We start from the raw sequence: 27,960 nt of genomic DNA on the forward strand, positions 1-27,960 counted from the left end.
TCATCTAGCACTCGGCAAACATTTTTTTTATTTTTTTTTTCGGATTTCAAAGTGCGACTGGCAGGTGGACCGCGGCGATGTTTGCCGAGTGTCCCAAGTTTGACACTCGGCAAATCGGCTCTTTGCCGAGTGCCACCCCTTGACACTCGGCAAATCAGTACTATTATTTCATGTCAAACTAGTTTTATTAATTAAAAGATTGTAAAGTTTGCAAAAACCTAGTCAAATTCACTAAACATTGCGTATTTCATTTTTTAAGTAATATTGTTCCATCATTTTATGGATTTATAGCTCATATTAAATTTATATCTATTAAATTCATATACGTGCAATTAATGAATAAAAATTACCAAACGGATCTGAAAAATTCCCAAAATTTGACATCAACCAATCTATGTTCTCTATAGCCTATAAAAAAAATTGGACTCAATGAGAAATACATGTATCGATTCGTCTCAAAATCTTACCGGATCCTTCCAACTTCTACGAATCCTCTCGGGAGATGCTTCGAATTCTAAACATCATATGTCAAAACTTGTGCGAAACCTTGTCAATTTTTTACCACAGCCTTTGCATATGAAATCATAGCATCTTGCAAAATCTCATGATTTTCAAACTTTGTTTGTATTTTTGAGAATTAAACAATCATTTGGCCACACGTTCGTAGTCGTGTTTCCTTAGCAAAATGTTCGAAATTTCTTTTCATTTTCTGGGTGAGACCTCAATTTGGACTCACTAACATGAATATGATTTTTCCACTCATATTATTCCATTATTCCAACCACCTGCAGTTCAAATTTGACTTAAATCAAAAAATTACTCTAAATGAAATTAATTGATTAAATATAGCAAACAGGTCAAAAAATAGTCTACCTTCTACCATGCAGTGCCAAATGCCATACATGTGGAGTGTAAAAAGTTTGGAGGGTGGGGGAGGGAAAAAAAATTACTTTTGCCGAGTGTGTCAAAAGACACTCGGCAAACCCTATAGTATGCCGAGTGTGCCTTCTAGCACTCGGCATACTCTCCACTTTGCCGAGTGTCCCATCAGGACACTCGGCAAACTAGTGTCTTTGCCGAGTGCCCCCCGTAGACACTCGGCAAAGCCTAACGTCCGTCACGGAGCCGCGACGGCGGCAGCACGGGGAAGTCACGTGCTCGTCAGTTTGCCGAGTGTCCGTCTTTGCCGAGTGCCTCGTGGGTGTTTGCCGAGTGTTTTTTTGGCGGCACTCGGCAAACCGGTCTTTCGCCGAGTGTATTATCTTTGCCGAGTGTTTTTGGTATTGCACTCGGCAAACCGGTCCTTCACCGAGTGCCCGAAATAATACACTCGGCGAAGTAATTACACTCGGCAAATTCGAGGTTTCCCGTAGTGATAGATCGGCAACAATCTCATCAGGTAATCTCGCAATCTTGTAAGCCACAATGACGGCTCTTGTCATCTCTATAAAAACAGAGCTACGCGGCCCTACAAGGTTCAACGCCTTCTAAAACACACCTACCATCTTACATGGTAATCAGAACCTAATCCTCTACCGCATCCATGGCAAGCTAATCCTCTACCGCATCCATGGCAAGCTCATCCTCCACACCGCTCCTTCCCTTGCCTGTTTCCGAAAAGCTTACCAGAAGCAATTACCTCCTATGGCAAGCTCAAGTGATGCCGGCGATTAGGGGTGCCCAGCTCGAGTCCTACCTGGATCCGAATGCTGAGGTGCCCCCCAAGGAGATTATCATAGTGGTGGACGGCAAGACCGCAAAGAATCCAAACCCAGCCTACACTGCCCCTGCTGACATCGAGGACTCGCGACGTCCTCTCTCAGGTCGCGACGCACAAGATGGCGGCCAAGGTGTGGATCGCCTTAGAAGAGAGGTTCTCCTCGTAGAACAAGGTGCGTGCGATGAATACACGCATCACGCTCTCCCCGACCCAAAAGGGCGCTTTGACTATGGCAGAGTTCATAGCAAAGATGAAGAATCTTGCTGATGAGATGGCGGCGGCTGGGAAGCCGCTCAACGACGACGAGCTCATCAGCAACATCATCACCGGTCTCGACTTCGAGTACAACCCCATCGTGTCAGCCATCCTCACACGGACTGACTCGATGATGATGGCTGAGCTCTACGCTCAGCTTCTCGCATTTGAAATGCGTTTGAATCTGCAACATGGTGGGTCCTCCTCCTCGATGAACCTAGTGTCTCGAGGAAATTGTGGTGGCCGTGGCCCCCGTGGTCGTGGCCGCGGTCTACCACAAGGCCAAGGGTGCGGCAATGGGGGGGGGCTGAGGCAGCAACACCAACAACACTCGCCCCTCCAACAGTAGCAACTCCCGCAACAGCAAAGAGCGGTGCCGGCTTTGTGCTCGAACAAATCACACTGTGATTGATTGCTAGTACCGTTTGGATGAAGACTTTGTCCCTCAAGAAAAGAGTGCCTCTGTAGCGATGAATTTCTATGGCGTTGACACAAATTGGTACACCGATACAGGTGCTACTAATCATGTCACAGGAGACCTCAACAGGCTGTCTGTTCATGACAAGTACAATGGTGGTGATCAGATCAGGATGGCTAGTGGTGCATCTATGCATATTAATTGTGTTGGTCATGCTATTGTTTCTACCCCTAGTCAGCAATTACATCTACGCAATGTTTTACATGTTCCTCAAGCTCGAAAAAATATGATTTCTGTTCATCGCCTTGTTGTTGATAATCAAGCTTTCCTAGAATTTCATCCTAATGCTTTCTTTATCAAGGACACGACCACGAAGAAAATCCTGTTGCGGGGCAAATGTGAGGGCGGTCTCTATCCTATCCCCACCGAATCAAGAAGCCACGCTTTGAGCGCAATAAAACCGACTGCTACAAGATGGCATAGTCGGCTAGGGCACCCATCTTTTCCTATTGTTCAAAAGGTCATTAGCAAGTTTAATCTTCCCTATTCTAGTGATGAGAATAAAGACTCGGTCTGTGATGCTTGGCAACAGGCGAAAAGTCATCAGTTACCTTATTCTAGTTCTTCTAGTATGTCTTCAGGTCCTTTAGATTTAATTTTCTTTGATGTATGGGCGCTGTTATTGATTCAGTTGGAAGAAAACAATATTATGTTAGTGTTATTGATGATTTCAGCAAGTTTACCTAGATCTACTTGCTAAAGCACAAATCAGAAGTTTTTTCAGCGTTTCCATGATTTTCAAAATCTTGTAAAATAATTATTTAATCGCAAAATCAAATATGTGCAATCTGATTGGGGTGGCGAGTATGAGTGTCTTAGTTCCTTTTTCACCAAAATTGGTGTCTCCCACCGTGTGTCATGCCCACATGCTCATCAACAGAATGGTTCCGCTGAGCGAAAGCATCGCCACATTGTTGAAGTTGGCCTCTCTTTACTTGCTCATGCATCGATGCCTATGAAATTTTAGGATGAGGCCTTTCTTGCTGCTACTTATCCAATCAATCGCACCCCTAGCCATGTCATCGATTATCTTACTCCCTTGAAAAAATTTTTGGAGAAAAACTGGATTACTCATCTTTTTGGGTTTTTGGTTGTGCTTGTTGCGTCTCTTCAATCAAAGGAAACTCCAATTCTGTTCTAAACGATGGGCCTTTCTTGGGTATAGTAGCCTTCACAAGGGATTCAAATGCCTAGACATATCAATCGGTTGGGTGTGTATTTTCAGGGATGTAATCTTTGATGAAAATGTTTTCCCTTTTAGCACCCTACATCCGAATGCTGGTGCGAGGCTCACCTCTAAAGTCCTTCTCTTGCTGCAACATTCAGGGGGTAGAACAGTACATGATGACACAACTAATGCTCCTACTAACCCATCTAATGAGTCCTTGAGTTCTGCAGAAAATCCAGGTGAAAATGATGCAGCTTGCAGCTTCTATGGTGGCGATTTCATGCAACCAACAGCAAGCACAGCTCCCGGAGTAGATCTCCTTGCCAGACAGCTAACGGTAGCATGCGGATCGCCTATGGGATCGATGCCAAGATCGTCCTCGACCTGTGCGCCAGCAGACAACGCTAGCTCGCACACGCACACCAACCCATCCTCGCCCGTGCGTGCACCTCATTCGTCCACGTGCCCTGCTCCGCCTTGCCAGCACGCGACCAGCTCCTCTAGCGTCGCAACGTTTCCAGAGCATCAGGATCCATCTGCGCCAGGGGGACAGCTAGAGTCTGGTTCACTTGCGCCCTCCAGCGAACTGGGATCTTCTGCATCGCCGGGATCATCTCTGCCGGGATCTTCTGCACCACCTGATGCACCTGTGGCCCAAGAGCCAACTCGACCCAGGACTCAAGCTCAGTCCGGCATCCGCAAACCCAAGGAGTATTCTGATGGGACAATAAGGTACGGTCTCCTAGCGGCTAATGGTGAACCAAATACTCTTTCTGAAATCTTGCATAATGTAAATTGGAAGCAAGCAATGGACAATGAGTACTTTGCCCTATAGAAAAATAAAACATGGCATCTTGTTCCTCCTCCTAAAGGAGCCAATATAATTGATTGTAAATGGGTCTATAAGATTAAAAGAAAATCAGATGGAACCGTAGATAGATATAAAGCTAGGTTGGTTGCAAAAGGCTTTAAACAATGCTATGGTATATATTATGAAGATACTTTCAGTCCAGTTGTTAAAGCTGCTACTATAAGATTAGTTTTGTCTATTGTTGTTTCTCGAGGTTGGAGTCTTCGCCAACTGAATGTGCAGAACGTGTTTCTACATAGTGTTCTAGAGGAAGATGTGTTTACGAGACAACCACCTGGGTATGAAAGCAAGACAACACCTCACTTCCTGTGCAAGCTTGACAAAGCACTGTATGGCCTCAAGCAGGCGCCTAGGGCTTGGTATTCCAGGCTCAATGAGAAGCTACAGAAGCTCGGGTTTCAGCTTTCAAAGGCATATACCTCACTGTTTTTCTATAACAGTAAGAAGGTAACAATGTTCTTGCTTATATATGTTGATGACATAATTGTTGCTAGCTCCTCACAAGAAGCAACTACGGCCTTACTACATAATCTGCATGAAGAGTTTGCTCTCATGGATTTGGGAGATCTGCATTATTTTCTTAGCATTGAAGTTAAGAAGGTAAAAGATGGTATTCTCTTGACACAAGAAAAATATGCAACAGATCTCTTAAAAAGGGTGAACATGGTTAACTGTAAGCCTGTAAATACACCATTATCCACATCAGGAAAATTGTCAGCTCATGTTGGAGATTTATTGGGACCAGAAGATGCTACAAGGTACAGAAGCATTGTTAGAGGCCTTCGATATCTAACCTTGACAAGACCAGACATATCCTTCTCTATTAATAAGGTTTGCCAATACTTACATGTACCTACTACCATACATCTGTCTGCAGTTGAAAGAATTCTGAGATATTTAAAGCACACATTAGACACCGGGTTGAAATTCAGGAGGTCTATGTCTGTGCTTGTTAGTGCATATTCAGATGCAAATTGGGCAGGGTGCCTAGATGATAGACGCTCAACAGGAGGCTTTGCTGTGTTCTTAGGACCAAATTTGATTTCATGGTGTGCAAAGAAATAGGCTACAGTTTCTAGATCAAGTATTGAGGCTGAGTACAAGGCATTAGCAAATGCCATGGCAGAAATTATGTGGGTTCAAACCTTACTAGACGAACTTGGAGTCAAGGCGCCACCAATTGCATGCATATAGTGTGACAATCTTGGTGCCAAATATATGTCATCTAATCCAGTATTTCATGCGAGAACAAAACACATTGAGGTTGACTACGACTTTGTGAGAGAAAGAGTTGCACGGCAGCTTTTGAAGGTTGACTTTGTTCCAACAGGTGATCAAGTAGCCGATGGTTTCACCAAGCCACTATCAGCCTAGAAGATTGAAGAATTCAAGCACAATCTGAACTTAGAACAGTTCAGATTGAGGAGGGCTGTTGGAAGTAGTGGCTAACTTTGTAATCTGTAACATGTTTACCTTGTACTCGAGATAACTATGAGAGGTTGTTGCCTTGTAGATTAAGTTGAATAGAATCTGTACACATAGATAGATCGGCAACAACCTCATCAGGTAATCTCGCAATCTTGTAAGCCACGATGACGGCTCTTGTCATCTCTATATAAACAGAGCTACGCGGCCCTACGGGTTCAACGCTTCCTAAAACACATCTACCATCTTGCAGCACTTGCACAAGTTGTCAGTATATTTGTGGCGCTGCTGCTTAGTATTACACGAACGGCAAAGTCAGATATATATCGCACCGATCATGGTATTAAAATACACGTTTAAGCGACAGTTTAAGATCGTACTACGTGGAGTTGACCATGCAAAGAGATAGAGAAGGGTAGCCACGTCACGCCGCAGATATATCCACATCGTCATCGTTTGAGTGTGGCACATGACTTTGACGTCACAAATGCTAGTTGCATTACATACATCGTCTCATCATTTGAGTGTGGACGAGTGCTCTCTGCCCACGGCTTCAATCATCGCTAGTTTCCTGGCAATTCGGTCCGTGCTCCGGAGCTGGAAATTTAGACCTCTGCGAGCGCCGGCGGCTTCCGGTTTCAGAGTACCTGCCGAACCCGAGCGCCACTAGACTCGATGATCATATCTGCCACGGATTTCTAATGTAATACAACGCGTGGCAAGTGTATTGTTGCTACTTGCTGGCTGCTGCTATGTCTTTTCCTTTTTATAGAGCGCATATGCATTTCGAAATGTAAACTTAATATTTTTAATAGCAACGACATTTGATATAAGAGCTAGTAGCTTGTGGGTCACAACTTAAATATTATCGGATTTATGTCGAAAGGCACTTTTATATAGTTATCAACTTATGTCCATGATTATTAACTATGTATACGAACTTCACTTGTTTTGAAATACATAAGATGTTTTACTTTTGTGTTGAGTCAAACTCCAACAACTTTAACCAAGTTTCAAAGTAGTTTCATTAAATCTACCATAATATATGTTTCCGATAGTGCATCTTTTCGGTGTTGAAGATCTAAATAAATTTTCCTATAAACTTGATGAAAGATTAAAATTTTTGGCTTATAGGACAACTAAAAAATCATGCGTTGGGAGTGGTGGGAGTAATAATGAAAACAATTTTTTTTATTCGAGACTTGCAACTTGTCGAAGTGATATATTTTTGTTTGATAAAACAGGAGGGTCAAACCCCTCCTATCCTAGTGATATTATGCCATTCTCAGTGGAGAGTTTCCTTACGGTGTTTCCAAGGGTGCCACGTCATCTCTAAAGATTTAGATTGATGAATGAAACAACCCCTCATAATGGACAATTTCATTTCACGATTTCATAGGCTAGTCATAATATTTAATTGTTGCATGATGTTAAAATTAAATGTTCCATATGAATATGTAACCGCTTGTAATTATACCTAAATTAAGTACTAGCACACTAGTTATGGCCACATGGGGTCGACAAAATTTATGGAGACGAAATAAATTGCTCTTAATCAATGGAGGTTTCATCCTAGACTGTGTATACAAGGTTCCATCCCATGAAACCCAACTTCCCTCTCTCCTTATAAATTTAATGCCATGTCATTATTTTTTTTGCCTATGTGACATGTCATTTAATGAGATTGAACTCTCAGCACCGATAATGGCAGGTATAGGTATATTCATCATTCAGGTAACTCGAGTTGGTCGGCTGGCCTCTGGTTCGAGGCAATTGCCTGGAGATTGCGAGAATCTCAAACGGGGGATGACACCTTTCGCCAAGCATACGAGGTTATTCATTCCGGGCAATTCACGGCGCGCCGCCGCCCGCCGACACTTGCATGTAGCTGAGGGTACAGGCGTCTTTCGGAGCTGAAAATTAACAGCAGGACGCACCGGCACCGGAACGGGATCCTCTGAAGTCGGTCTCCATGACTGCCGGCAGTCACTAAATCGCTGTCGTTCATTGGCATCCAACGGAGCAAGCTGAGCTCAGGCACTCTACCTTGTTCGCACGTTGTGTGGCCCAACAACACGGCCCGTTAAGCGTAAAAAAGTAGCAGGCAGCCCCTGCCAAGAGCTCCTCATGGATAGGGGAAATTGCCACCGCCATCTTCTGCTCGAGCGCCGCACCGACGCCATCCCATTGTGGAGAGCCGCGCCATCGCCATCCCCTCTCCCAGAGCCGCCTCGTCGCCATCCCTTCGCTGCGAGCTGCATCGTCGCCGCTCCCTTGTCGAGCGTCTCGGCGTCGCCATCCCTCGCCGAGCATCATCGCCGTCATGGACACTGCCGACCTACAGCGTTTCCACCTCGCCCACGTCCTGCACGCCTTCTACCCGTGCAGAGCTCGAACTTGACTAGCTGCAGACACGGCTGCTGACCTCCATGAGCTTTTTCAATCTCTAATGCTCTAAGTACAGTCTGCAGAGCATGTCTGTAAAGTGCAATTTGTGCAAGAGCTTGCAAACTGTGTAAATTGTTGTTGTATCCAAAGCATCAAAAGCATGCAAATTTTATAGATTACCTATGTTGTAAATTTTCATGGAATTGAATAAAAAGTATTGCTAATTGTTGCAAATTCAGAGATGCGCAAAATGTTCTGTTCTCTGGCATCCAGTAGGCGTATATGACCTTATTGCTGGTCATATGAACTTTAAAATTCCCTGAACTTTATACTTGAACCACAGATGCAAAAGCTATTCTCCAAAACAATCTATGTTTCAGGAGGCAAAAGATATTCTTCCTACTGCAAATATCCATACTACTAGAATTCAGCAATAACATTATGTTGTAAATTGATTTGGAATGCTATTGTGAATGCAATGCACAAAAGATGTCACTCTGTACTACTAGAATTCACCAATAACACCATCTGTCATTGCTCCCTGAAAAATAGAACAAAAATAATTCAACATAATGACCATGTATGATTCAGAGGAAAATGTATTACTTTGTAATATTATTGTCAATAGTTGAGAGAAACTATTGATAACTGTGTATGATTCAGAGATCTCTTCCTGAGGCAAAGATGGATGGTTCAGGCATGCATTTTGTAGTGTTGCGCCATCTCTGACTGACACTTTTGTAGTCTGTTGCTCCTGATCAGATATAAGAGAATCAAATATTTAAATACAATTGGATCTTTTTATAGCGAATACAGTTAGAGAGAATCTGATATATTTTGTGTTGTTAAATACCTTTGAACATTTTTCTTTTTTATTATCACAAAGCTTTGAATTTTTTTTTCTTGTCACACACCTGTGTACTGTTTTATTTTTTGTTACCTCCTTTTTTTTACACTTGCGCTTCTTGTCAAGCCAAGTTCTTTTACGCTTCGAGGTTTTGTTTCCACCTCCTTTTTTCTTAGGCTTGTTGTACTCAACAATTCATTAGGCAGAGTAACATTGGTGGGAGTGATGATGGGATCCATAGGGCTTGTAACACCATTCATTTCTTCTTAAACTTGCTTGCTGAGCATATCCAATGTGTTGTTTACTAATAAGGTGCATTTTGGATGGCTGGCAGCTCGATATGCCAAATTGAGAAATTTGCGAGCCATATCTTTGTAGCGAAGCATATCATCTAATTTTGGATTCTCTATTATGTCTCGGCCTTGTTGTCCTGTACTGCTCCACTGCGTGCTTCCCGTGTCCATCTCTTCAGTACAAATCAAGGACTTTTAAAGCATGGCCATATAGTATTCCGATTCTATTGAATTGCCCACAGCTGCATGTACTGATCTGTATTAATGGATTACCAATAACTTTGTACTCCTTAAAGGTAAAATTTCATCTGGACTCCCAATTGCTACAAGATATTCATTTGTGCCTTCCAATGTTGTGGTGCATGCTACCATTGACCTCTCATATTCACCTTGAAAAGCTTCAAAAATAGTTGGTGTGTACAGCTTGCTAGCTTGGATTAACATAGGTGTCCTCATTTTGATTCTAGGTAATTTTTTCCTTGATTCAAATTCAGATTGCAATTCCTTCTTTCTTTTATATTCGACAACCCTTTCAAAATGCTTAAGAAATTCGATTATATCAAAATCTGATTTGAAATGTCGCTTTAGGTCGCTATTCAAACTCTCACTGAGTTGTGTACTTCTCATCCCTAATGTGAACGCATCCTTCATATAACATTCGGCCCATTTTTCCCTTACCTTGTATATACTATCCAACCAAGTTTGCTTGCTTGCCTTTGACCTCATGATGTTAAATGTTTCTTCAAATGTTGCTTCATCTTCATACTCATACATACGCGCACTAAAATCTGAGAGAATACTCGGTTCTTTATTGCTGTCTTCTACTTCTTGTTTGGGAGAAGCACCTGATTCTTCATCATCCAGTTCAGCTAGATGCTTGACAGCATTCTGCATAATGTGAAAAGTGCACAGATCATGCCATGCTTCTAAAAAAAACTTCCTTAACTGCATAATCTTGTTCGGTATATATTGTTAAAAACTTCCTTAACTGCATAATGTTGTTCGGTATATATTGTTTTAGGTTGCTTGCCATTATAGGCTCTCAAAAAGGTCTCAAATAGCCACTTGAAGGATTCAAATGTCTCGTCATACATGAGAACAGCACCAAAAACCACTGTTTCTCTAAAATGATTGAACCCAACAAATACGCCAAAAGGCCTACTCTCCTTGTTTGTACCAAAGGTAGTATCAAAACTGACAACATCACAAAAATATGCATAGTCAGTGAGCATTTTAGCATCAACCCAGAATATGTTTGCAATCTGTTCTTCCCGATCCATCTGCAGCGCATATTGAAATGATGGGTTCTCGGCAATTTTTTTCCTGAAAATACATAAACATGCTTCCTGCTTGACCATATGCCATCTCCCATTGTCGCTTGCCCCGTAAATAGTTCTTGTGGTCTTGAAGAGTGTAACTAAGATTAGCTGAGCCACCAACTTGGATGCAAGCCAACTCATGTGGAGCTTTGGGCCCAATTCCTGCATTGTCAGCGGTCTTAATTTCAAAACCTTGTAACTTTGAAATTTTTCTTTGGGACGCCATCAAGTGTGAGGTTTGTGGCAGGTGAATCAGATCATTCACTTTATAATTTCCCTTCTCCCTGTCTAGTATAAGACCTATGCGGACTGGACAATCAGTTCTAGTTTCAGCTCTTGGACACTTTGTGAGATGATCTCTTTTATCTTGCACTCTATGACCTTCATTTGCACAAACATATCTGCAAGATCTAACCTTTCCGTCACATTTTTATTTGTTTGCGTACTTTTTTTTCTAACCTCAAAGCCTTTTTGACCTCCAAAGGTAACCCAAAACATCCAGGCTTCTTCTATATGGTACTGAACTCCATGCCAACTTGAGGGAACAAACCAGGAATCAAATTCTCCCTACAAGAAATAATTGATTTGGTGCTAAACTGAGCAACTAAAAGGAGACTCTGTACTTGTGCGAACAATTAGTCTAATTTGATGATGCAAATAAACAATCATGATATTACACATCTGTTTTCCGCCTGCAGGTTTCGTTTCAACACATCTAGGGATGCCAACTATGACTAGATTAGAACAGCGAAAAAATTTAGTAGAGAGGAAGATCTAGAAGTGTAGAATACTCCACCAAGTTATCGTATCAAACGGCAGCATAGCACGAGCAGTCGACGATCGCCGCCTCGGTCCTCCCGGCTCCAGCCCTAAAACCGTGCCAAAACAAGCCGTGTCCGCGCCAAAACAGCGAGGTGTCGCGGCACAAGGAGGAACGCCGGCCGCTGCTTTTACGCTTAACAGGCCGTGTTGTTGGGTCACAATACGTGCGAACGAGCTAGAGTGCCTGGGCTCAGCTGCTCCGTTGGATGGCAGTGAACGATAGCGATGGAGTGACTGCCGGGAACGATAGCGATGGAGTGACTGCCGGGAGCAGTCAGACCGACTTCTGAGGATCTGATTCCCGGGCACCGCCCGCTTTGCTGCTTTGGTTTTCCTCCTTTGGCTTGTCAAGGAAGGATCCGTCACCCACACAGGGCTCGGCAAGTGTGTGCTGGTGGGTACGGGGATGCACCACTGCGTGGATGCCGGCGGTGGTCATCAGTCAAACCGGAACCTGTCGCCGGCGTGGCCGGCGGACGCAGCAGCGGCCGGTTACCCAAACCCTCGCACATTCTCATCATCTGTCCCCATCCGTTCCGGCCGCGCGCGTTGCGATCCTGGGCACGCAACTTTTGCCACTGGGCATGCCATGGAAGGAAAAGGAACTTGGCATCTGCGTATCATCGCTGTCTATCTAGCTAACCGGCGGATCCGGTGCGAGGACACGCGGACAGCGCCATTTCGATGCTAAGATTAACGCCACAGCTGCATGCCTCCATTTATCGAAGGGAGCACACTAATTGTTGAGAAGACTCACATCTAATTGTTTCGCACAATCTCCACTAGCTTCACCGGCCAGCTATATATCACTGAACATCATTCTTGACAGAGACGGTGAAGAAAATCTGCGCGCAGCCATGCGCGCAAGTGGTTAGTAGTCAGGTACTTAACCGGTGAAAGCTCTTTGGATAGCGACTCTCGTAAGTTTAAACACAAAGTGGTCGGTGGTTCGTGGTTGTCGCGCTGCTGAACAAGTATTGCATGAACGAGAACGACACATGTGATCAGATGTGACAGTGGTCCTGGTATCAGCCCACGTCTAAAACGATGATTAAAGATTAAAGAGTTGACCCTGGAAGGATAGAGAAGAAGCTAGGTAGGGTGGCCACGTACCTCGCAGGCATATATCATCCCGGCCCCAGATGTACATCACTCTGACACGGCACACGGCGTATACAGCCACATCCCTCATCGTTTAATTGAGCGTGGACGTGGCAATCTGCCCACGGCTTAATTAAGGGAAGCACACACGGATTAAGCAAAAAAACAGTAGTAACACAGATGCAACAGGCGAGGCAATAGGCGTGCGGCAACCCTTCGTTTCGAGAAATTGCCCGAAAATTGTAATCAGAATCCCACGTGCAGAATGCTAGTTCCTGCCAATTCGTGCCGTGCTTCGGAGCTGAGCCCGAGAGAGCTGCGGGCGCCGTTGATGGCGGCCGAGCGGCTTCGGAGTTGAAACTTGCCGGGTGCCGCTGGACTCGACTCGACGACCCTGTAGAGCGCGTGGGCGTGGCAAATGCACCGCTGAGGCTTGAGGGCCGGAAAACGACCAAGTGCATCCACGTTTTGCCCTAAATTATTTTTCTTTTGGGAAAAAGTTGTATTTTTCATCCTTAAGTATTCGTGACATTCATCCCTCGTATTTCATTTGATGCAGGTCAACCCTTTAACTAACTAAACTAATACCCCACCTTAATTTAACAATTGTTTAGTGCCATCTAATGGATGTTTATGTCATGTAATTATCTAGTAAATCACTACTTAGCAATGTAATGTGCTGAGTCAAAGATAAAAATACCATAAAGAAATTTAGTAAATCTTCTAAAATGGCTACCCTCTAAAAATTTTATTGGAAAAATTGACGAAACTGATTCACGCCGAACTATTATAACGATTGACTCAACATTAGACATGACTAAGAAATGAGATGATTGCATGGCCTAAATCGATGTTATATGACATTAAACCATCGTTAAACAAAGCTGGGATGGTAAATGCACCAGTTTAGTTAGTTAGGGGGTTCATTCGCACCAAGTGAAATATGAGGGATGAATGTCACACTTTTGCAATACTTGAGGATGAAAGACACACTTTTTCCTTTTCTTCTTTTAATTTTTTGGGATAAGTTTGTGCATCACCAAATTAATTTTGTTTAATTCACCGTGATATATGATTTGATAAATGATAATGCATTTATTTGTATTGTATATGTTATTGTAATTTTGTCTATAAATTTGGTTAAAGTCAAAAAATATTTTAAAGCAGGTACAATAATATCTTATGTAAAGTTATATAAAATATATTTTAAATTTTGATTTCAGCTAGTACTCTCCCTGTTCTTCAAATTTTAGATCATTTAGCTTTTCCTTAAGTCAAATTAGTTTCGTTGAATCGACCTCGAAATATGTCTTGATCGTTATCTGGTATTGCAGATGTTTCTATAATTTTTAATAAGTCATGTCGAAATTTAGACAAGATCAACTTAAACAAAGCTAACGTTTAAACTCTAATTTGGACCGAGGTCCGAGGGAGCATACGGCCGGCCTCATCGTCCGAGAATCTCGAAAAGCAGAGCGTACGTACGAGGTTCATTCGTGGAGATACCCGCCGCGTCCTCCGAGTTGCACTTGCGTCACAGAGGCCGCACCGTCCATTCGCCGCTTTGGTTTTCCTCCTCGGTATGCCAAGGGATCCGTAACCCACACAAGGCAGGGCAAGTGTGCGCTCGGGTCGGCGTCAGTTTAATCAATTCAGTTGGGAAGCGGAAGCGGGAAGCGCTACGTGTAGCGGACGCCGGTGGTCGTCGGTCAGACCGACCCTGTCGCCGGTTCGCCGGCGTGGCGGACGCAGCGGAAGCGAGGTCAAGGTTAGTTTCAGTGTACAGTTTTATTGTACTATTTTATTGTACTATGAACTAGCTAATTATACTTGTTGAGTGTTACGGGGACAAAACTCCTTTCATATATGATAAAACTCCTCCTTCTCTCTTCTCATAAGTACCTTATCAAGTCAGTAAAATTGATGATGTGGTATGAATGCTCGTGAAACTCTTTGTGGTCAGCACATGCTCGTCGACCCGACACGTTCTGTGCGCGCGTTATGCCCTTGCGATCCGTCCACGCACCTCGGTGTTTCTTTTTTTCTTTTTCAGAAAAAGAAGAACCTCCGGATCCCTCGGAAACAAAGCACCAAAACTAAACCGCGTGCACGCTACAGTAAAAGGAGCTTGATTCTCGCATCTACGTACGGTTTGTAACACGATGTGGTGCCGTTGACGATGGTTGAACGACCTGAGCTCTCGTCGACACTGGGCATATTCGTTTCAGCTCATTCAACTGACTTATCAACCACCAAACAGTATTTTCTTTTCACAACAAATCAGCCGTTTCAGCTTTTCAACCAGCTTATAAGCTGAAGCGAACAGGCCCACTCTTGCTTTCGCTTTGTGGGAAAATGATGAGCGGTGGATTTTGGCCCCGTCCTTTCTTACTCCTGGAAGTGTGAAAGTTGGAAGAAAAACAGCAGTGTCACTCATTAAGCTGCAATTGGAGGTAACAATCGATTCATCATCAACAAGAGCGCAAATGATTCTCAGCTGGAACTCAGATCATATTTGTGTTTCCCTTTTTCCTTTTATTCCACATCTCACTAGCTTCACAAATCCACAAATAAAGCATGCGAGCATGCCACTAGAAATGAATGAGACGGGGCACAACTAAAACAAGCCCCTATTTTGGAGTATGAAACTGCAGCACACAGAGAAAAAGAAAACAGTTGCACACGCAGCAACATCACCATCTACAATTCTACAGAGACACAAGCATATCCTGATCCTACACACTATAACAATTACTACATGATGGTGCAGCCGTTGGGGTCGGTCGAGGGCGGGTAGTACTCGTGGTGCACGACGGTGGGGGCGGCGGCGTACGCCGGCGCTGCCGGGTAGTACCCGTACGACGCCGACGACGGCTGGTGGTGGCCGTAGTACTCCGGCGCGTAGCTGCTGGTCGTCGTAGGGTAGGACGAGCCATAGCTACTCCCACCGTACCCGGAGTCGACGCGGGAGAGGCTGCTGCCGGCAGCGCGGGAGGAGGAGGAGCCGTAGTAGCCGGCGTGCAGGGTGCGGAGCTCGACGAGGTCGGCGCGGCCCACCTTGCGGCGGAGGCGCGTGGTGAGGCGGTTGCAGTCGACGCCGTCGCCGACCACCCGCAGCAGGCTCTTGTCCTTCCCCGAGAGCGTCACCGACTCCACCCCCTCCGTTGCCGCCGCCACCTTCATCGCCGCGTGGCCCTTCTCCGAGCCGCCCTGCATCCGGATCACCATCTCCGTCTGCAACAACACAAGAACAAGAACAACGCCAACCCTTGATGAGATTCGAGTCTAGCAGATAGATGATCAAACTGTCAGCAGGATATAGAAATGAGCGTGTCTGCGTACCCTCATGCTGTGTGTGCTGTCGAATGTCCAGTGGTGAGATTGAAATCGCTAGGGAGAGATTGAAGCTTGTTCACACGCTATTGCTGTCCGTCTGAAGCCGGTTTGTTGAAAGCAGGGCGCCTGCCTCGCCTTATATAGACACATGCCCAGGGCGACGACGGCACGTCGCTTTGGCGCCCGCACGCCGATGGCCGGCGCGGTTAGTTTCAGGGCAATTGCCTTGGCAGCGCGTGGCGCGCCCCCCACCCCCCCACTGGGATCCTTTCCCTTGGCGCAGAAGCAGAGTAACGCCCACGAATCCATTCAATAAAGAAAGCACGGCGTGGCGGAAACACTTGGATCGGATACGACTCATACGAGGAAGGCTTCGAAATTTTTACGCGGTTGGGAGAATATTATACGCGCGCTTGCATACGCCGCCGGCCGTATGCCTTGCCTGCGCGGGGGTGGACAGCTCGGTGGCATGGAATTCAGGTGGGTCCTTGCCTTGCTGGCTGCGACAACGTGTGGAGTGTTCAGAGCGATCTTGGCCGCAGGATACAGGACGTCGGTTCGGGGTGGACGGCTGGGATTGCGTGCGCCAGGGTTGGTTTGGGAGAGCACTCACCAGGCGGTGCAAGTCAATATTGTTGGCAAGACCAGGCGGGGTCGATCAGCTTAACAAATCCTGTGGCGGTTGGAAATTGTTGCCGGGGTGCCAGCTAGTCAAGCCAGCTTCACCGATCACCAGCATCCGGAAACTAACAATGAATTTGCCAATCATGGAGGTGATGTGTTGGTATCCAATAGGTTCCTTCGTTCTCATTCTCTGAGGAACAATAATAGGGGCATTTCTTCCTTTTTGGAGGAGGTCAACGGGGTGGGGGGACGGATGTCCCCACCTAAATTCATTTACCACTGACCCCATTCGTCCCGGATGCGGATAAATTTGGAGCTCTGAATTTCTTTTTGTTTGTTACTGGTGATCTTCTCCTTTTTTTGGAACCGACGTATAGCTTGGTCGTAATTTACTGCCGGAAGCTTCAAATTGACTCGGTTGCGCTTTGCGATCTCGACTTCGTACTCGTTACAACAGAAACTTTTAACAGTGTTTTTATGGTCTTTCAAGGTTATATCGTGAAATGGATGCAATTGAATTTGTCTCGAATTCGAAATTTTTATCTAAAAGTGCGATGGGAGATGTTAAACATAAATGGGCTAGATACAGACACAGGATCTTGGGCCCATCAAGTTCCTCCCCAGCAACAAAAATCAAGCCCATGAAAGCAGACGCCATGCACACAACAGGTGGATATCAAAGCCCAACGAAACGTACACCTTTACTATTATTTTTTAAGAAAGAAAACTCTACCCTTCGGTCATTCGTTGTCCTACCCGTAGCCGCGCACGGCGCACCGTTTCAAAACAGAGGAATCCGTACGTCGTGTGTCCTCTACATTATGGAGCAGATGCTGTCGGGCCGCGCCCGGTACCCGTACGCGTACCCGGCCGCGGGTGGCTCGTATACGAAGCTCAGCGGCTGCTGCGGCGGCGGGTACTGGTAGTACCACGCGCTCGGCACGTACGGGGGCAGGGGCACGGCGGCGGCGGCTGCGGGGGGCTTCTTGTCGCCGCCGCCCTCCTTCTTGGCCTCGGCGGCGACCTGCACGATCTCCGCGGGCCCGACCTTCTTGCGCAGCGCGCTGGCGAGGCAGATGGAATCGACGCCGTCGCCGACGACGACGAGCTGGTCCCTGGCGTCGCCGGCGAGCGCCACGGAATCCACCCCGCGCGTGGCCGCCACCAGCGACAGCGCCTTGGACCGGCACCGGTCGCACGTCATCTCCACCCTGATCACGATCTTTTGCTGCGACGAGACAAAACAAAAATATGGATCCCCATCCCCATGTCAGCGTGATCCATGGTCATTCGCTCCGAATCAGAACAGGAAAGACGAACAATGGTGAACGAACAGGAGGAACAGGAAGCGACTCGTGCACCTTCATTGTCGCTGATTCTTCCGGCGGCGTGGCGCTGCAAGGTTCAGAACCGAAATGCCGCGCTCGATGGGGTGATTGGTACGCGTAGTATTGAGCTGAATGCAATCAGGAGCAGGGATGTGGTGCGGAGAAGAGGCCCTCTAGGGAGCTATATATAGCTAGTAGCAGCTAGTAGGTGTAAAGTGGTAGCAGTAGCTGTAAGTGCACGTACTGCAGAGTCCGGAGTTGAAGTCATGGCGTAGTCTTTGGGGTTGTTAGCATATGCGATTAGAGAACAGAAAGAAATTAACAAAGTAACAGAGTGAGAGCGCTTTGCGACGGGAGATGAGCGAGCGAGGTCTTTTGTTTACGACTTGGCCTTGCAGTCTTGCAGATGGGGTCTGCTCTTTATTTCTCTAGTTAATTGCTGCCAACGCGCTAGCTGCGGCGCCGGAAACCGTGTCTCAGAGTCAGAGCGGACTCCGAACTCCATGGTGGACAGCAGACAAGTCAGCAGAGGAGGAAGCATGTGCTTGGACAGAGAGGAGTAACCAATTCTCTCCACTTTGGCGGCCAAGCATATAGCTGCTGCTGTAGTATAATGCGGTACCGCTGCTCATGGAACCAAGCAAGAAGCAACCGAATGGTCTGAATAAGGGTAGGCTAGATTTTACCCTCTTGCGCTTGCGCGCGTCAAACGTTGGATTTTAATCCGTCAAGCACGTTCGATTGAGGGCGTACAGAAGTACTGCGCAGCAGCAGCTACCACTCTGCTCTGTGATTGCACATCTCGTATTGACCACCCTGAGCCCGTCTTCCGAGTTCTAACCGGAGCAGATGGGGAGCCTTTCCCTGGAGCGATCGAGTGCCACTCGTACGGCTAGCACCTCGCAGCACGTACGGCTCCTCTTCCGTGACGAACGCGGCGATCGACGAGACGGCGATGAACGCACCTGGTTGCTAATTGTTGGGACGGGGCCACGGGATTCACTGCTAGGGAAAGCGTCTTCGGTATCGAATTCTAACTAGTACTGGTTCTAACCTCTTTTAGTACTGGTTCTAACCTTTTTTATACTGATTGTGCAACCAGTATTGCTACTTCGGTACTGAAGGCGGACCTTCAATATCGGTTCAAATAACTAGTACTAAAAGTTCTTTTTTCTATTTTTTCTCATTTTTTGTTGTTTCTTTATTCTATATTAGTATTTCGTATTACATTATATATAAATATATATAAAGTTGTTTGATCTATAATATTACATCTGAGATAACTTCTGCATAAACATTTATGAATAATATTACATTGCATCAACACTTGAGTTCAACATTTGGATCAACTATTCTGAATCCGAGTCCTGACGGTGATATAGATTTGATCCATCATTATGGAACTCCTGCGACGGTAGTACTCAGTGGACCTAAAACTCCGGGACTGGCGGTGGAGCATAACGACCACCAAAAAGACGTTCTGACCCACCGCAACAGCATCTTCATGATATCTTTCTAAATAACGAAGCATTGATTTCTCCCACATGCTCATTTTCTTCGGCTTATCATGAGGGTCAACTATAGTTTTCCCTTTGCCGTGAGAGGAACGACGATTGCTCCCACCATCACCACTACCTCCAGCATCAGTAGCTATCTCTATGCACCACAATTTATTTAGCTCATATTTACAAATGACTAAACTATGAAAAAATTGCATTTTTTCCCATAATTTATTTAGCTCAAACATAACATATAAATGAAATTTTTTTCCATCGTAGTTTATTCTAAAAATGACTAATTACATACCTCTATTCATCTTATTATCTCTATGTACCACAATTTATCTCGCTCATATTTGCAAATGACTAAAATATGAACAAATTATATTTTTTTAATAATTTATTTAGCTTATATTTGTAAAGGACTAAACTACGAAATTATTCCTCTAACCTCATATCAATTTCTTTGACTAATACTAAACATAGCATCCAAAAAATTGTAGCTTATTCTAAAACTCACAAATATGAGCTCTAAATAACACGTGCATATAAATGAAAAATTTCTCCATTGTACCTTATTTAAATTTCACAAATTACTCTAGCTTTAAAGTATAAAACTTAGTATACTAACCATGTATCAAGGGAGGATGAAGGTTCTAACCTTTAGAACACTTGAATGAGTGAAATCCCCACGAAATGGTAAAAAAATCGGCAGCACCTCTCCTATTTCACTATGAATGGATGAAACCCGAGCTGGAGAAAATGGCTTGGGCAGGAGGAACAAGACGCCTGAGGGCACATTAGTACCGGGTGGAGGTTCCACCCGGTACTAATAGGTGACCTTTAGTACCGATTGGAGCTCCCAACCGGTACTAACGGGGGTCACGAGAGGCTCTTGGGGAAGTAGCCGTTAGATCCAATACTAATGCTCACATTAGTATCGGGTCAAAAATCAACCGATACTGGACTAATACTTAGTTTTCCGGTAGTGATTATTGCACCAATTAACCCCGTCTCAACGAGTCGAACTTTCGATGAGCAACGAGGAACAAGTAGCCGGAAACGATAACAACCATCGCGTGCGTAATTGATACAAAATTTCACACGGGAAACATGAAACAAACCGGATCTCTACTCTCACCATGATCAGCAAGGTATGCAGGTCTCAACTCTCTACAACCTCAAGAGATTACAGTGGCGTTAACTCCTAGCAACAGACTTGACATCAACAGAAACATCTACATACAAATACCCAATACGAGGTACGGCAGTCAACCAGCCCCCGCTAAAAGTGTGTAATTTAGAAGCATAAAAATTAGTCCTTTGGAATAATATTTTTGTACCAATAGAGAGGTAGGCACTTTAGATGCGAAATTAGGGTTAGTACACGTGTTAATCCACCTCAAGTTAACTCATCTCATATTTATATTATCTAAACCCAACCCAATCCACCCTAGGAACATATGGATTTACTATAAAAAACCATGGTTTGCTATATAAATCTATAGGTTTATATAAAAAACTTGTATATATTTGAAATAAATGTAAGTCCAACATGTGGGTCGTAGATGGACTCTAAAACTAAAACGTCATATTCACACCTTAAAATTTAGCAAAATTGATCTAAAACTAAAACGTCGTATTCACACCTTAAAATTTTAGCAAAATTGATCGAAATTTGTTGGAGATGACAGAGTTTGACTACCCACTACTTTGTGCTAAATAGTATGGCTAAACATACATTTGGGTCCCGCATTAAGAGCTGGACCTTAGAAGTGAAACATCGCGTTCACACCTTAAAATTTTAGCAAAATTTATCAAAATTTGTTGGAGATGACTCAATTTGACTGCCCACTACTTTGTGTAAAATAGTATGGCTAAACATACATTTTGTGAAGATGACTCAATCCATTAAACCCAACACAATCCATTTAGCAGGGCTAGTAATTTAGACTGAAAATCTTGATGAAGATTCAAGGTTATTTTTTCGTAATGATGTGTAATTTAATCATATATTAAGAGTTCTACTTAGATATTTTCATAATAGTATATGTGTGTAATTTTTTAGAATAGAATTAATCCACATATTTCTATTTTTACGAGACGTTCTAGGATTTACATATTTTTCAAACGTGTCTTATAAGAATTAACTAATATGGTGTGGTTATGCAAGAGTTAGTAATTTTCTTTTCGTAGCACCTCTGACAAGGATTGACGTGAAGACTCTAAAATAAAGTGTTTAATTAGCAATAGTAAGATAGTCACTAAGGTGATACAGTAAGTGTGTGTATATATATATATATATATATATATATATATATATAATTATAAGTAAATTGCCATGTTAGCACCGAGGGTACATGGGAGGAATACTCTAGAGGTTGCACGTGCATACTCCTAGTTTTGTGATAGTTTTCTCGTTGGCTGAACAACAAACTAAACGGGGAGCGATCGAGCTTGACTTGCAAGTCAGCGGTTTCAATAATGCTGAGATGTACAATGCTCTGGAAAGCGAGTGATGTGCGTATTTTAATTTATGAAGCTGCCAAAAGCTGGGCTTCAGTGATTAGCTTAGGAAAATTCGCAACCACTCCCGACGAGAGTTTGACTAGTTGTTGTCATGCATACTGATCTTTTATATATCCTTGCGAATTTTTTTTCTCGATCCCTAACAGAAAATGAATAGTTTTTTTAAGCTTCTAGAAATTCATATGCGGTCAAACCTTCAAACATATGCTCCTGAGCTCCTCTACTTCCAATCCAGTACAAGAAAAGCCAAATAGTTTCTCAGTGCAACCGTATACACATATATAAGAGTACTGCTTTTGTATAAAAGGGAAAGAAAAGAAAGCTACTGTAAAATCACTCTACTATATGAACTACACTAGCCCGTATACGTAATTACGTATACGTATGAGTGGCTTGTTCTCTCTACAAGTACAATCTACATTATGGAGCAGCTGCTCTCTTCCCGCGTCTGGCAGCCGTACCCGTAGGGGTGTTCGTAGACATAGCTAACCGGCTGCGACGGCGCCGGCGGGTAGCCGTACCACGGGTTGTAGGGCGCGGGGGCCGCGGCCGCCGGCGGCTTCACCTCCTTCTTGTCCTCGCCGACCTGCACCAGCTGCGCGGGCCCGACCTTCTTGCGCAGCGTGCTGGTGAGCTCGACGGAGTCGACGCCCTCGCCGACGACGACGACCTGGTCCCTGTCGGCGCCGGCGATCGCCACGGAAACGACGCCGCCCTTGGCCGCCACCAGCGCCATCGCCTTGGACCGGCACTTGTCGCAGCTCATCTGCACCTTGATCACGATCTTTTGCTGCACCCACGTATTAATAACCAAGTTAGTGTCTGTCTCCGTGGAGATCACAGGCTGGCTGTATTGATCACGAATTACGATCGGCCGATGCGTGTACCTTAGTCATTGCTGAAACAGGTGGTCGATCGGTGGATGTGCTGTGCTTCGAATTAAAGCTTGAGATGAACTCCAATGCCTCGGAGCCGTACCAAGGTCGTCGGCGAAGAAGATCGAGTGCGCTGTTCGCCGATTATTTCTGGGGAGAGAGAGAGAGAGACGACGGACGTTGTGTATAGGAAGATCGAGCTCGGTTGCTGCCTTCTTTGCTGAGCTGCTGTGGTGGCTCTGGAGCAGGGAGCTAGCTCCGTGCAGGGCTAGTGTTATATAGGAGCAGTAGCCACGGGTGACCGGGTCATCAAGGCGTTTTGTGCCGTTGTTAGGTCGTGGTTAGTAAGAAAAGTTTGTTTCCAGACCTGAGTGAGACGAAGCGTTTGTTTATGACTTGGCCTCGCAGAGATCAGCAGCTGGCGAATGCTCTTGGAAGAAGCCGCGTCCTGGGACAGGTACGGGTCAGTGGCGAGAACGCGCCTGTGGCTGTGAGAGCAGAGACTTTGAGGCTCGAGAGCCAAGAGGTAACCGAGCTCCTTCCTGGGGAGCACGAATAGTCGTCGTCTGCTAAAGTGCTACCCCTGCTCAAGTCGAGCGGCACTGGCTGACTTGAAAACCAGGGATGTTTCTCTGGCTGACTTTTCATGTTTGCTAGCTCACCGAGCTTCTCTGCTACTCCATCCTGGGCTTGGCTGGCTCTGGAGGATTCTTCAAGTCCTCGCGGCGGTTGGTGGCCAAGCTTTCCCTAACCGCTTAAACAGTCTGACTGTAAGTTCGGTCGGGATGTGCGTCAGCAAGGCAGCGTCTGCATGCAGGAAGCGACCTTCTTTGGCTCCTCTACACTAGTACTATGTACACTCTCTGTACTGTGTACGGTGTACCTGACAGAAAATGGTGCGGTCAGACACAGCACAGGGCGCTGATTCAGTTATCCTGTGAGCTCCCAAAAACAGAGCAAGTATACTGTCTGTTCGGAACAATCTTCATATAATTCCGAGGAATACGATTTGATTTTTTATTTTTCCTAAGAGAATATAGTACGTTATATTATTGCCCTGGCCAGTTTCACCCTTTGGTGGAGGAGCTGGAGTCCGACAAGATCAACATCCGCATGTCCATGATTCAGAAGGAGCGTGGCTCACACAGGCTCCCTCCATCTATGTTTATAAGGTATGATATAACTTTACATTGTTTTCCAAATAATACTTTTATTACTAATTGGAGCCTCTAGATAAAACCACCTAGGATTCCTAAGTGGACACTCTAGAAAAAGAGAGAAATCCTATAAATTCTCACAAAAAGCAAAACATTAACATCTGTCCATCAATCGGTAGACTCAAATCATCATAGCCATGAGATCTATTATATTTTCTAAAAAATTACCCACCTATGCCATTATAAAAATAGAATCCCCTAAATCTATATCTAAATTACCCACCTCTGCCATTATATAAAATTAACTAAAGTAACCCCTAATCTTCATCAAAATTACCCACTCATGCCATTATAAAATAATATTTAAAATAACCCCTAAATTTGCAACTAAATTGCCCACCACTAACCCTTAAAAAAAACTTAAAGTAACCCCTTAAATTAGCATCTATATTATCCATATATGCCATAATTAAAAATAACATGAGATAACCCGACATTTGAATCCAATCAACAAAATTTAAAATATACAGCAATATATGAGTCTAAATCGTCTATTTATTACACTATTGGTATACGATATAATAACTAAGGTATATACGCATGATGTGTGTCACCATTTATAAAGATATAGAGGAAGTGATGAAAATATAGATTTTTATGTTAAAATTATAGCTCAAACTTAGGGTCCGTTAAACAAATTCAAGCGCATACTTATGATGCAAAGTGCAAAGTTAAAGATTATTAATGTGGATGAAAATATTATAGAGTAATTACTAACTAAAATCTATCACAATCGGATAAAGATAATAGGTATATATCTATATAAGTATTGTGTTTGAATATTTAACAAATGAGATGTAGCTCATGGTAATAGTTTTGTAGCAATGTGGTCTTATTTTTTTCATTGGAGAGTCCACATTAGTTCCCACTAGACACGCTAGAAAAAAAGACAAATACTAGAAATTCTCAACAAAATCAAAAATATCAAAACACCAATCATGTAAACTCTAATACTCATAGTCATTGATCTATTATATTTCTAAAAAGTTACCCACCACTATCATTATGAAAATATTCAAAAATAACTCTAAACCTATATCTAAATTACTGAGGTCGACCACAATAAAAAATAATCTAAAGTAACTCATAATCTTCATCAAATTTACTCATACATATCATTATAAAGCATAATTTAAAATGTCATTCCAAATTTGTATCTAAGTTACCAAATATGTCATTATTAAAAATAATATAAAGTAAACACCTAAATTTTAATCTAATTATCTTCATGTACAACATACAGAAACATAAAAAATAAACTAATATATGATTCTAAATTAGCTATTTATGTTATTATTAATATATAAATACCAGGTTAAAGTATATACACATGATAAATGTCATTATATAGACCATTTGTACATGTATGTGAGGAATTGATGAAAAATATTGATTTTTTATGCTTAATACAATGTAGGGAGGTATGATACAAAATAAAAAAAAGTGTGAATGTGGATCAAAAAAGTTTATAGAGTAATTACTAATTAATAATCAATCACAACTGGATAAAGATAAGTACATATCTATACGAGTATTATGTTGAAGTATTGAAAAAAATGAGAGAGTAGTAGGTAAACAATTTTAATTATTAGTTAGGAGTTTAATTTCTAAATAATTTTTAGATTCAATAGTTTTTAAAAACATTAGCCCGTGCAGGAGCATGGGTTGATGGACTAGTTATTTGTAGTTATAAACTTATAATCATTGTAGAGTATATTTGCGTGAATCCAATCATATAAAGTTTACATCATAAAAATAAAAAACTAATAGTTAAATTATTGGTCAAAGATTGTAAAGTTTGAATCTTGATATGCGTGTACATCTTATAAATAAAAATGGAGGGAGCAACTCGGCAACATGGCCGAGCAATCCAATAGCAAAATTCATCGGCTTATGGATTCTTGGAGTTGTTTAATTAATTATGCATGCATAGAATTAACTCATCATCCCCAACCGGAGGGAGGCTTGTTCTTCTTCCAATGAGTTCGTGACTTTTGAGGGATGCCAAAGTTATTACTTGGGTCCTTCTTAAGCTGATCCAAAACTTAGAAATACACTATTTTGTGGGATAAATTTTAAACTCTAAAATAGCACTTATTTTGAGATAGAGGGAGCGAGTTAGCCTCTATGTTTTAACATCACTGCCACATCTTTCACGGGCAGTTCGCTTTGCGACACATGCAAGAATAATTTTTTTTGAAATTAATGAGAAGAGCGCATGCTCCGTCGATATACTTCTCCTGGATGCATTCATTCTGGCATGCCTCTCTCTTCTTCCACCAGGGGAAAGCAAGGAATCGTCTTATCTGGTGGGTTCCAGCATTCCGGTTCTCGTAATTGAGCCGTAGGCTCCCAAGCTGAGAAGTATTTTTGAGGAAACATGACCTTACAATTAGGCAACATGTATAGATATACAAAATAAAGATGTGTTTGGGAGAGAATACTTGAAGCAAAGGTCAGCAATATTGCTCTGTTCGCTTCAGCTTATCAGCCACCAAATCAGCCGTTTCAGCTTTTCAGCCGGCTTATAAGTCCAGCCGAACAGGCCCATAAGAACCATGTAGCACATCGCTTACTTTGTGGTTGCCATCTCTATCAGGTGATGAATTTAAGTTAGGTGGTAGCACTGTGTGGTGGTATCTGTCACCAAGAGGTCTTCGATTTATAATAAGATGGTGGAGCAATTTGCTATTTTTTTCTATCTTCCTTTTTCAAGAATGGGATATTTTTCTAGCCTAGAGATATAGAAGAATATGCATAGTGATGGAGTCATATCTTGTTCTATCTCTATGCTCTGACTTTTCAATATAAAATGTAATATATTTATGGAATTATTTAAAATGTGGCTAAGTAGAAAGCAAGCTTTCTTTATTTCTATAGAGATAACATATCTATATCTACATATCTATAGCTATATCTATATATGTATCCGTAGCTACGTGCATGCATGCATGCGGATGATTTTTTTTCCCTATCTGTTATAATCTCCGTCCGCTTCCTTGCCTTCGTGAGTCCACTCCTCACGAATCCTTGTTCGCACAGATCCAGAGCATTTCCTTTCTTTTAAACATGCCCACAAAATCTCAGGGTATGCTTGCTTGATTCACCCTTCCTCTTCTTTTTCTGCACGCATAAACTACAGCCTGCAATCTGCTATTGTTTTCTAACTTGACATTGATATAGCTAGTTATTTGTTACTGCAAAGCCGAATTAAACTCAAAATCCTGCCAAATAGATTACTTGATCACGTTATCAGGTCCGGTTTAAGAAACTGAAAGTGTCAATTTTGTTACCAATAATTATTAGTACTGATCACAAAGCCAGAAAAATCAGGTCGAACTAGTCTAAACTTGCTGCCAATGTTGCTCTCCAACGGTCGCTGCTTCATCTTCTCAAAACAATCTTTGTTTATTTGTTTTTCCTCCAATAATCCTCTTTGCAATTATGCTGCAACTTATCAATTTTCCTCCCTGCGCTCTCGTATGTTACGTACAGTCCCATTGATCAGGATAACAAGCACTCAATGGTGATGCGTGATATAATCAAATCAAAATGCATTTTAATTACTTTTTTTAAAAAAATATAGGGCTCCATTTTATATTTCGCACCAAGGCCTCTAAATGTTAGGGACGGCTTTATTGGGTTGATGAGTATATAATGCCAAGCATGTAACCGGGCTTCCTGGGGAGTGCGAAGCACGAATAGTCGTCGACCCGTCGTGTTCTAACCTTGCTCAAGTCCAGCGGCAGGGATGTTCCCTGGCTTGGTTGCTGCCTAGCTTGCTGGACAAGCTTCTCTTTGCACCGTCGTCCGCCTCTGGAGGATTTCGCAAAGTTTTTGTGGTTGGGCGGTTGGTGGCCAAGCT

The 27,960-nt window shown here is 43.4% G+C and overlaps 3 protein-coding genes, 1 non-coding gene and 1 pseudogene across 4 annotated transcripts; 1 reads left to right on the forward strand and 4 right to left on the reverse strand.

Moving 5' to 3' along the window:
* The first annotated feature begins 2,009 nt into the window (after positions 1-2,009).
* On the forward strand, positions 2,010-2,148 carry LOC117841778 (small nucleolar RNA Z247). The gene has a single exon (XR_004637362.1). It is a non-coding gene; the product is annotated as a small nucleolar RNA Z247 (small nucleolar RNA).
* Positions 2,149-9,467: 7,319 nt separating this feature from the next.
* On the reverse strand, positions 9,468-12,778 carry LOC140221662 (protein FAR1-RELATED SEQUENCE 5-like; annotated as a pseudogene).
* A 2,423-nt stretch (positions 12,779-15,201) lies between these two features.
* Positions 15,202-16,281, reverse strand: LOC117862943 (uncharacterized). Its single transcript, XM_034746504.2, has 2 exons — positions 16,030-16,281; positions 15,202-15,921 (listed from the first exon to the last, which is right to left on the reverse strand). Exons 1-2 carry the CDS (start codon positions 16,033-16,035, stop codon positions 15,442-15,444), a joined length of 486 nt encoding a protein of 161 aa, XP_034602395.1. The 5' UTR covers positions 16,036-16,281; the 3' UTR covers positions 15,202-15,441.
* Positions 16,282-17,165: 884 nt separating this feature from the next.
* On the reverse strand, positions 17,166-18,342 carry LOC117866412 (disease resistance protein Pikm1-TS). Its single transcript, XM_034750617.2, has 2 exons — positions 18,009-18,342; positions 17,166-17,875 (listed from the first exon to the last, which is right to left on the reverse strand). Exons 1-2 carry the CDS (start codon positions 18,012-18,014, stop codon positions 17,462-17,464), a joined length of 420 nt encoding a protein of 139 aa, XP_034606508.1. The 5' UTR covers positions 18,015-18,342; the 3' UTR covers positions 17,166-17,461.
* Positions 18,343-22,186: 3,844 nt separating this feature from the next.
* Positions 22,187-23,317, reverse strand: LOC117862603 (disease resistance protein Pikm1-TS). The gene is made up of 2 exons (XM_034746107.2): positions 22,891-23,317; positions 22,187-22,793 (listed from the first exon to the last, which is right to left on the reverse strand). Exons 1-2 carry the CDS (start codon positions 22,897-22,899, stop codon positions 22,419-22,421), a joined length of 384 nt encoding a protein of 127 aa, XP_034601998.1. The 5' UTR covers positions 22,900-23,317; the 3' UTR covers positions 22,187-22,418.
* Between the last annotated feature and the right edge of the window lie 4,643 nt (positions 23,318-27,960).

This window comes from Setaria viridis, chromosome 1, assembly GCF_005286985.2.
Source record: "Setaria viridis chromosome 1, Setaria_viridis_v4.0, whole genome shotgun sequence".
Classification (NCBI taxonomy): domain Eukaryota; kingdom Viridiplantae; phylum Streptophyta; class Magnoliopsida; order Poales; family Poaceae; genus Setaria; species Setaria viridis.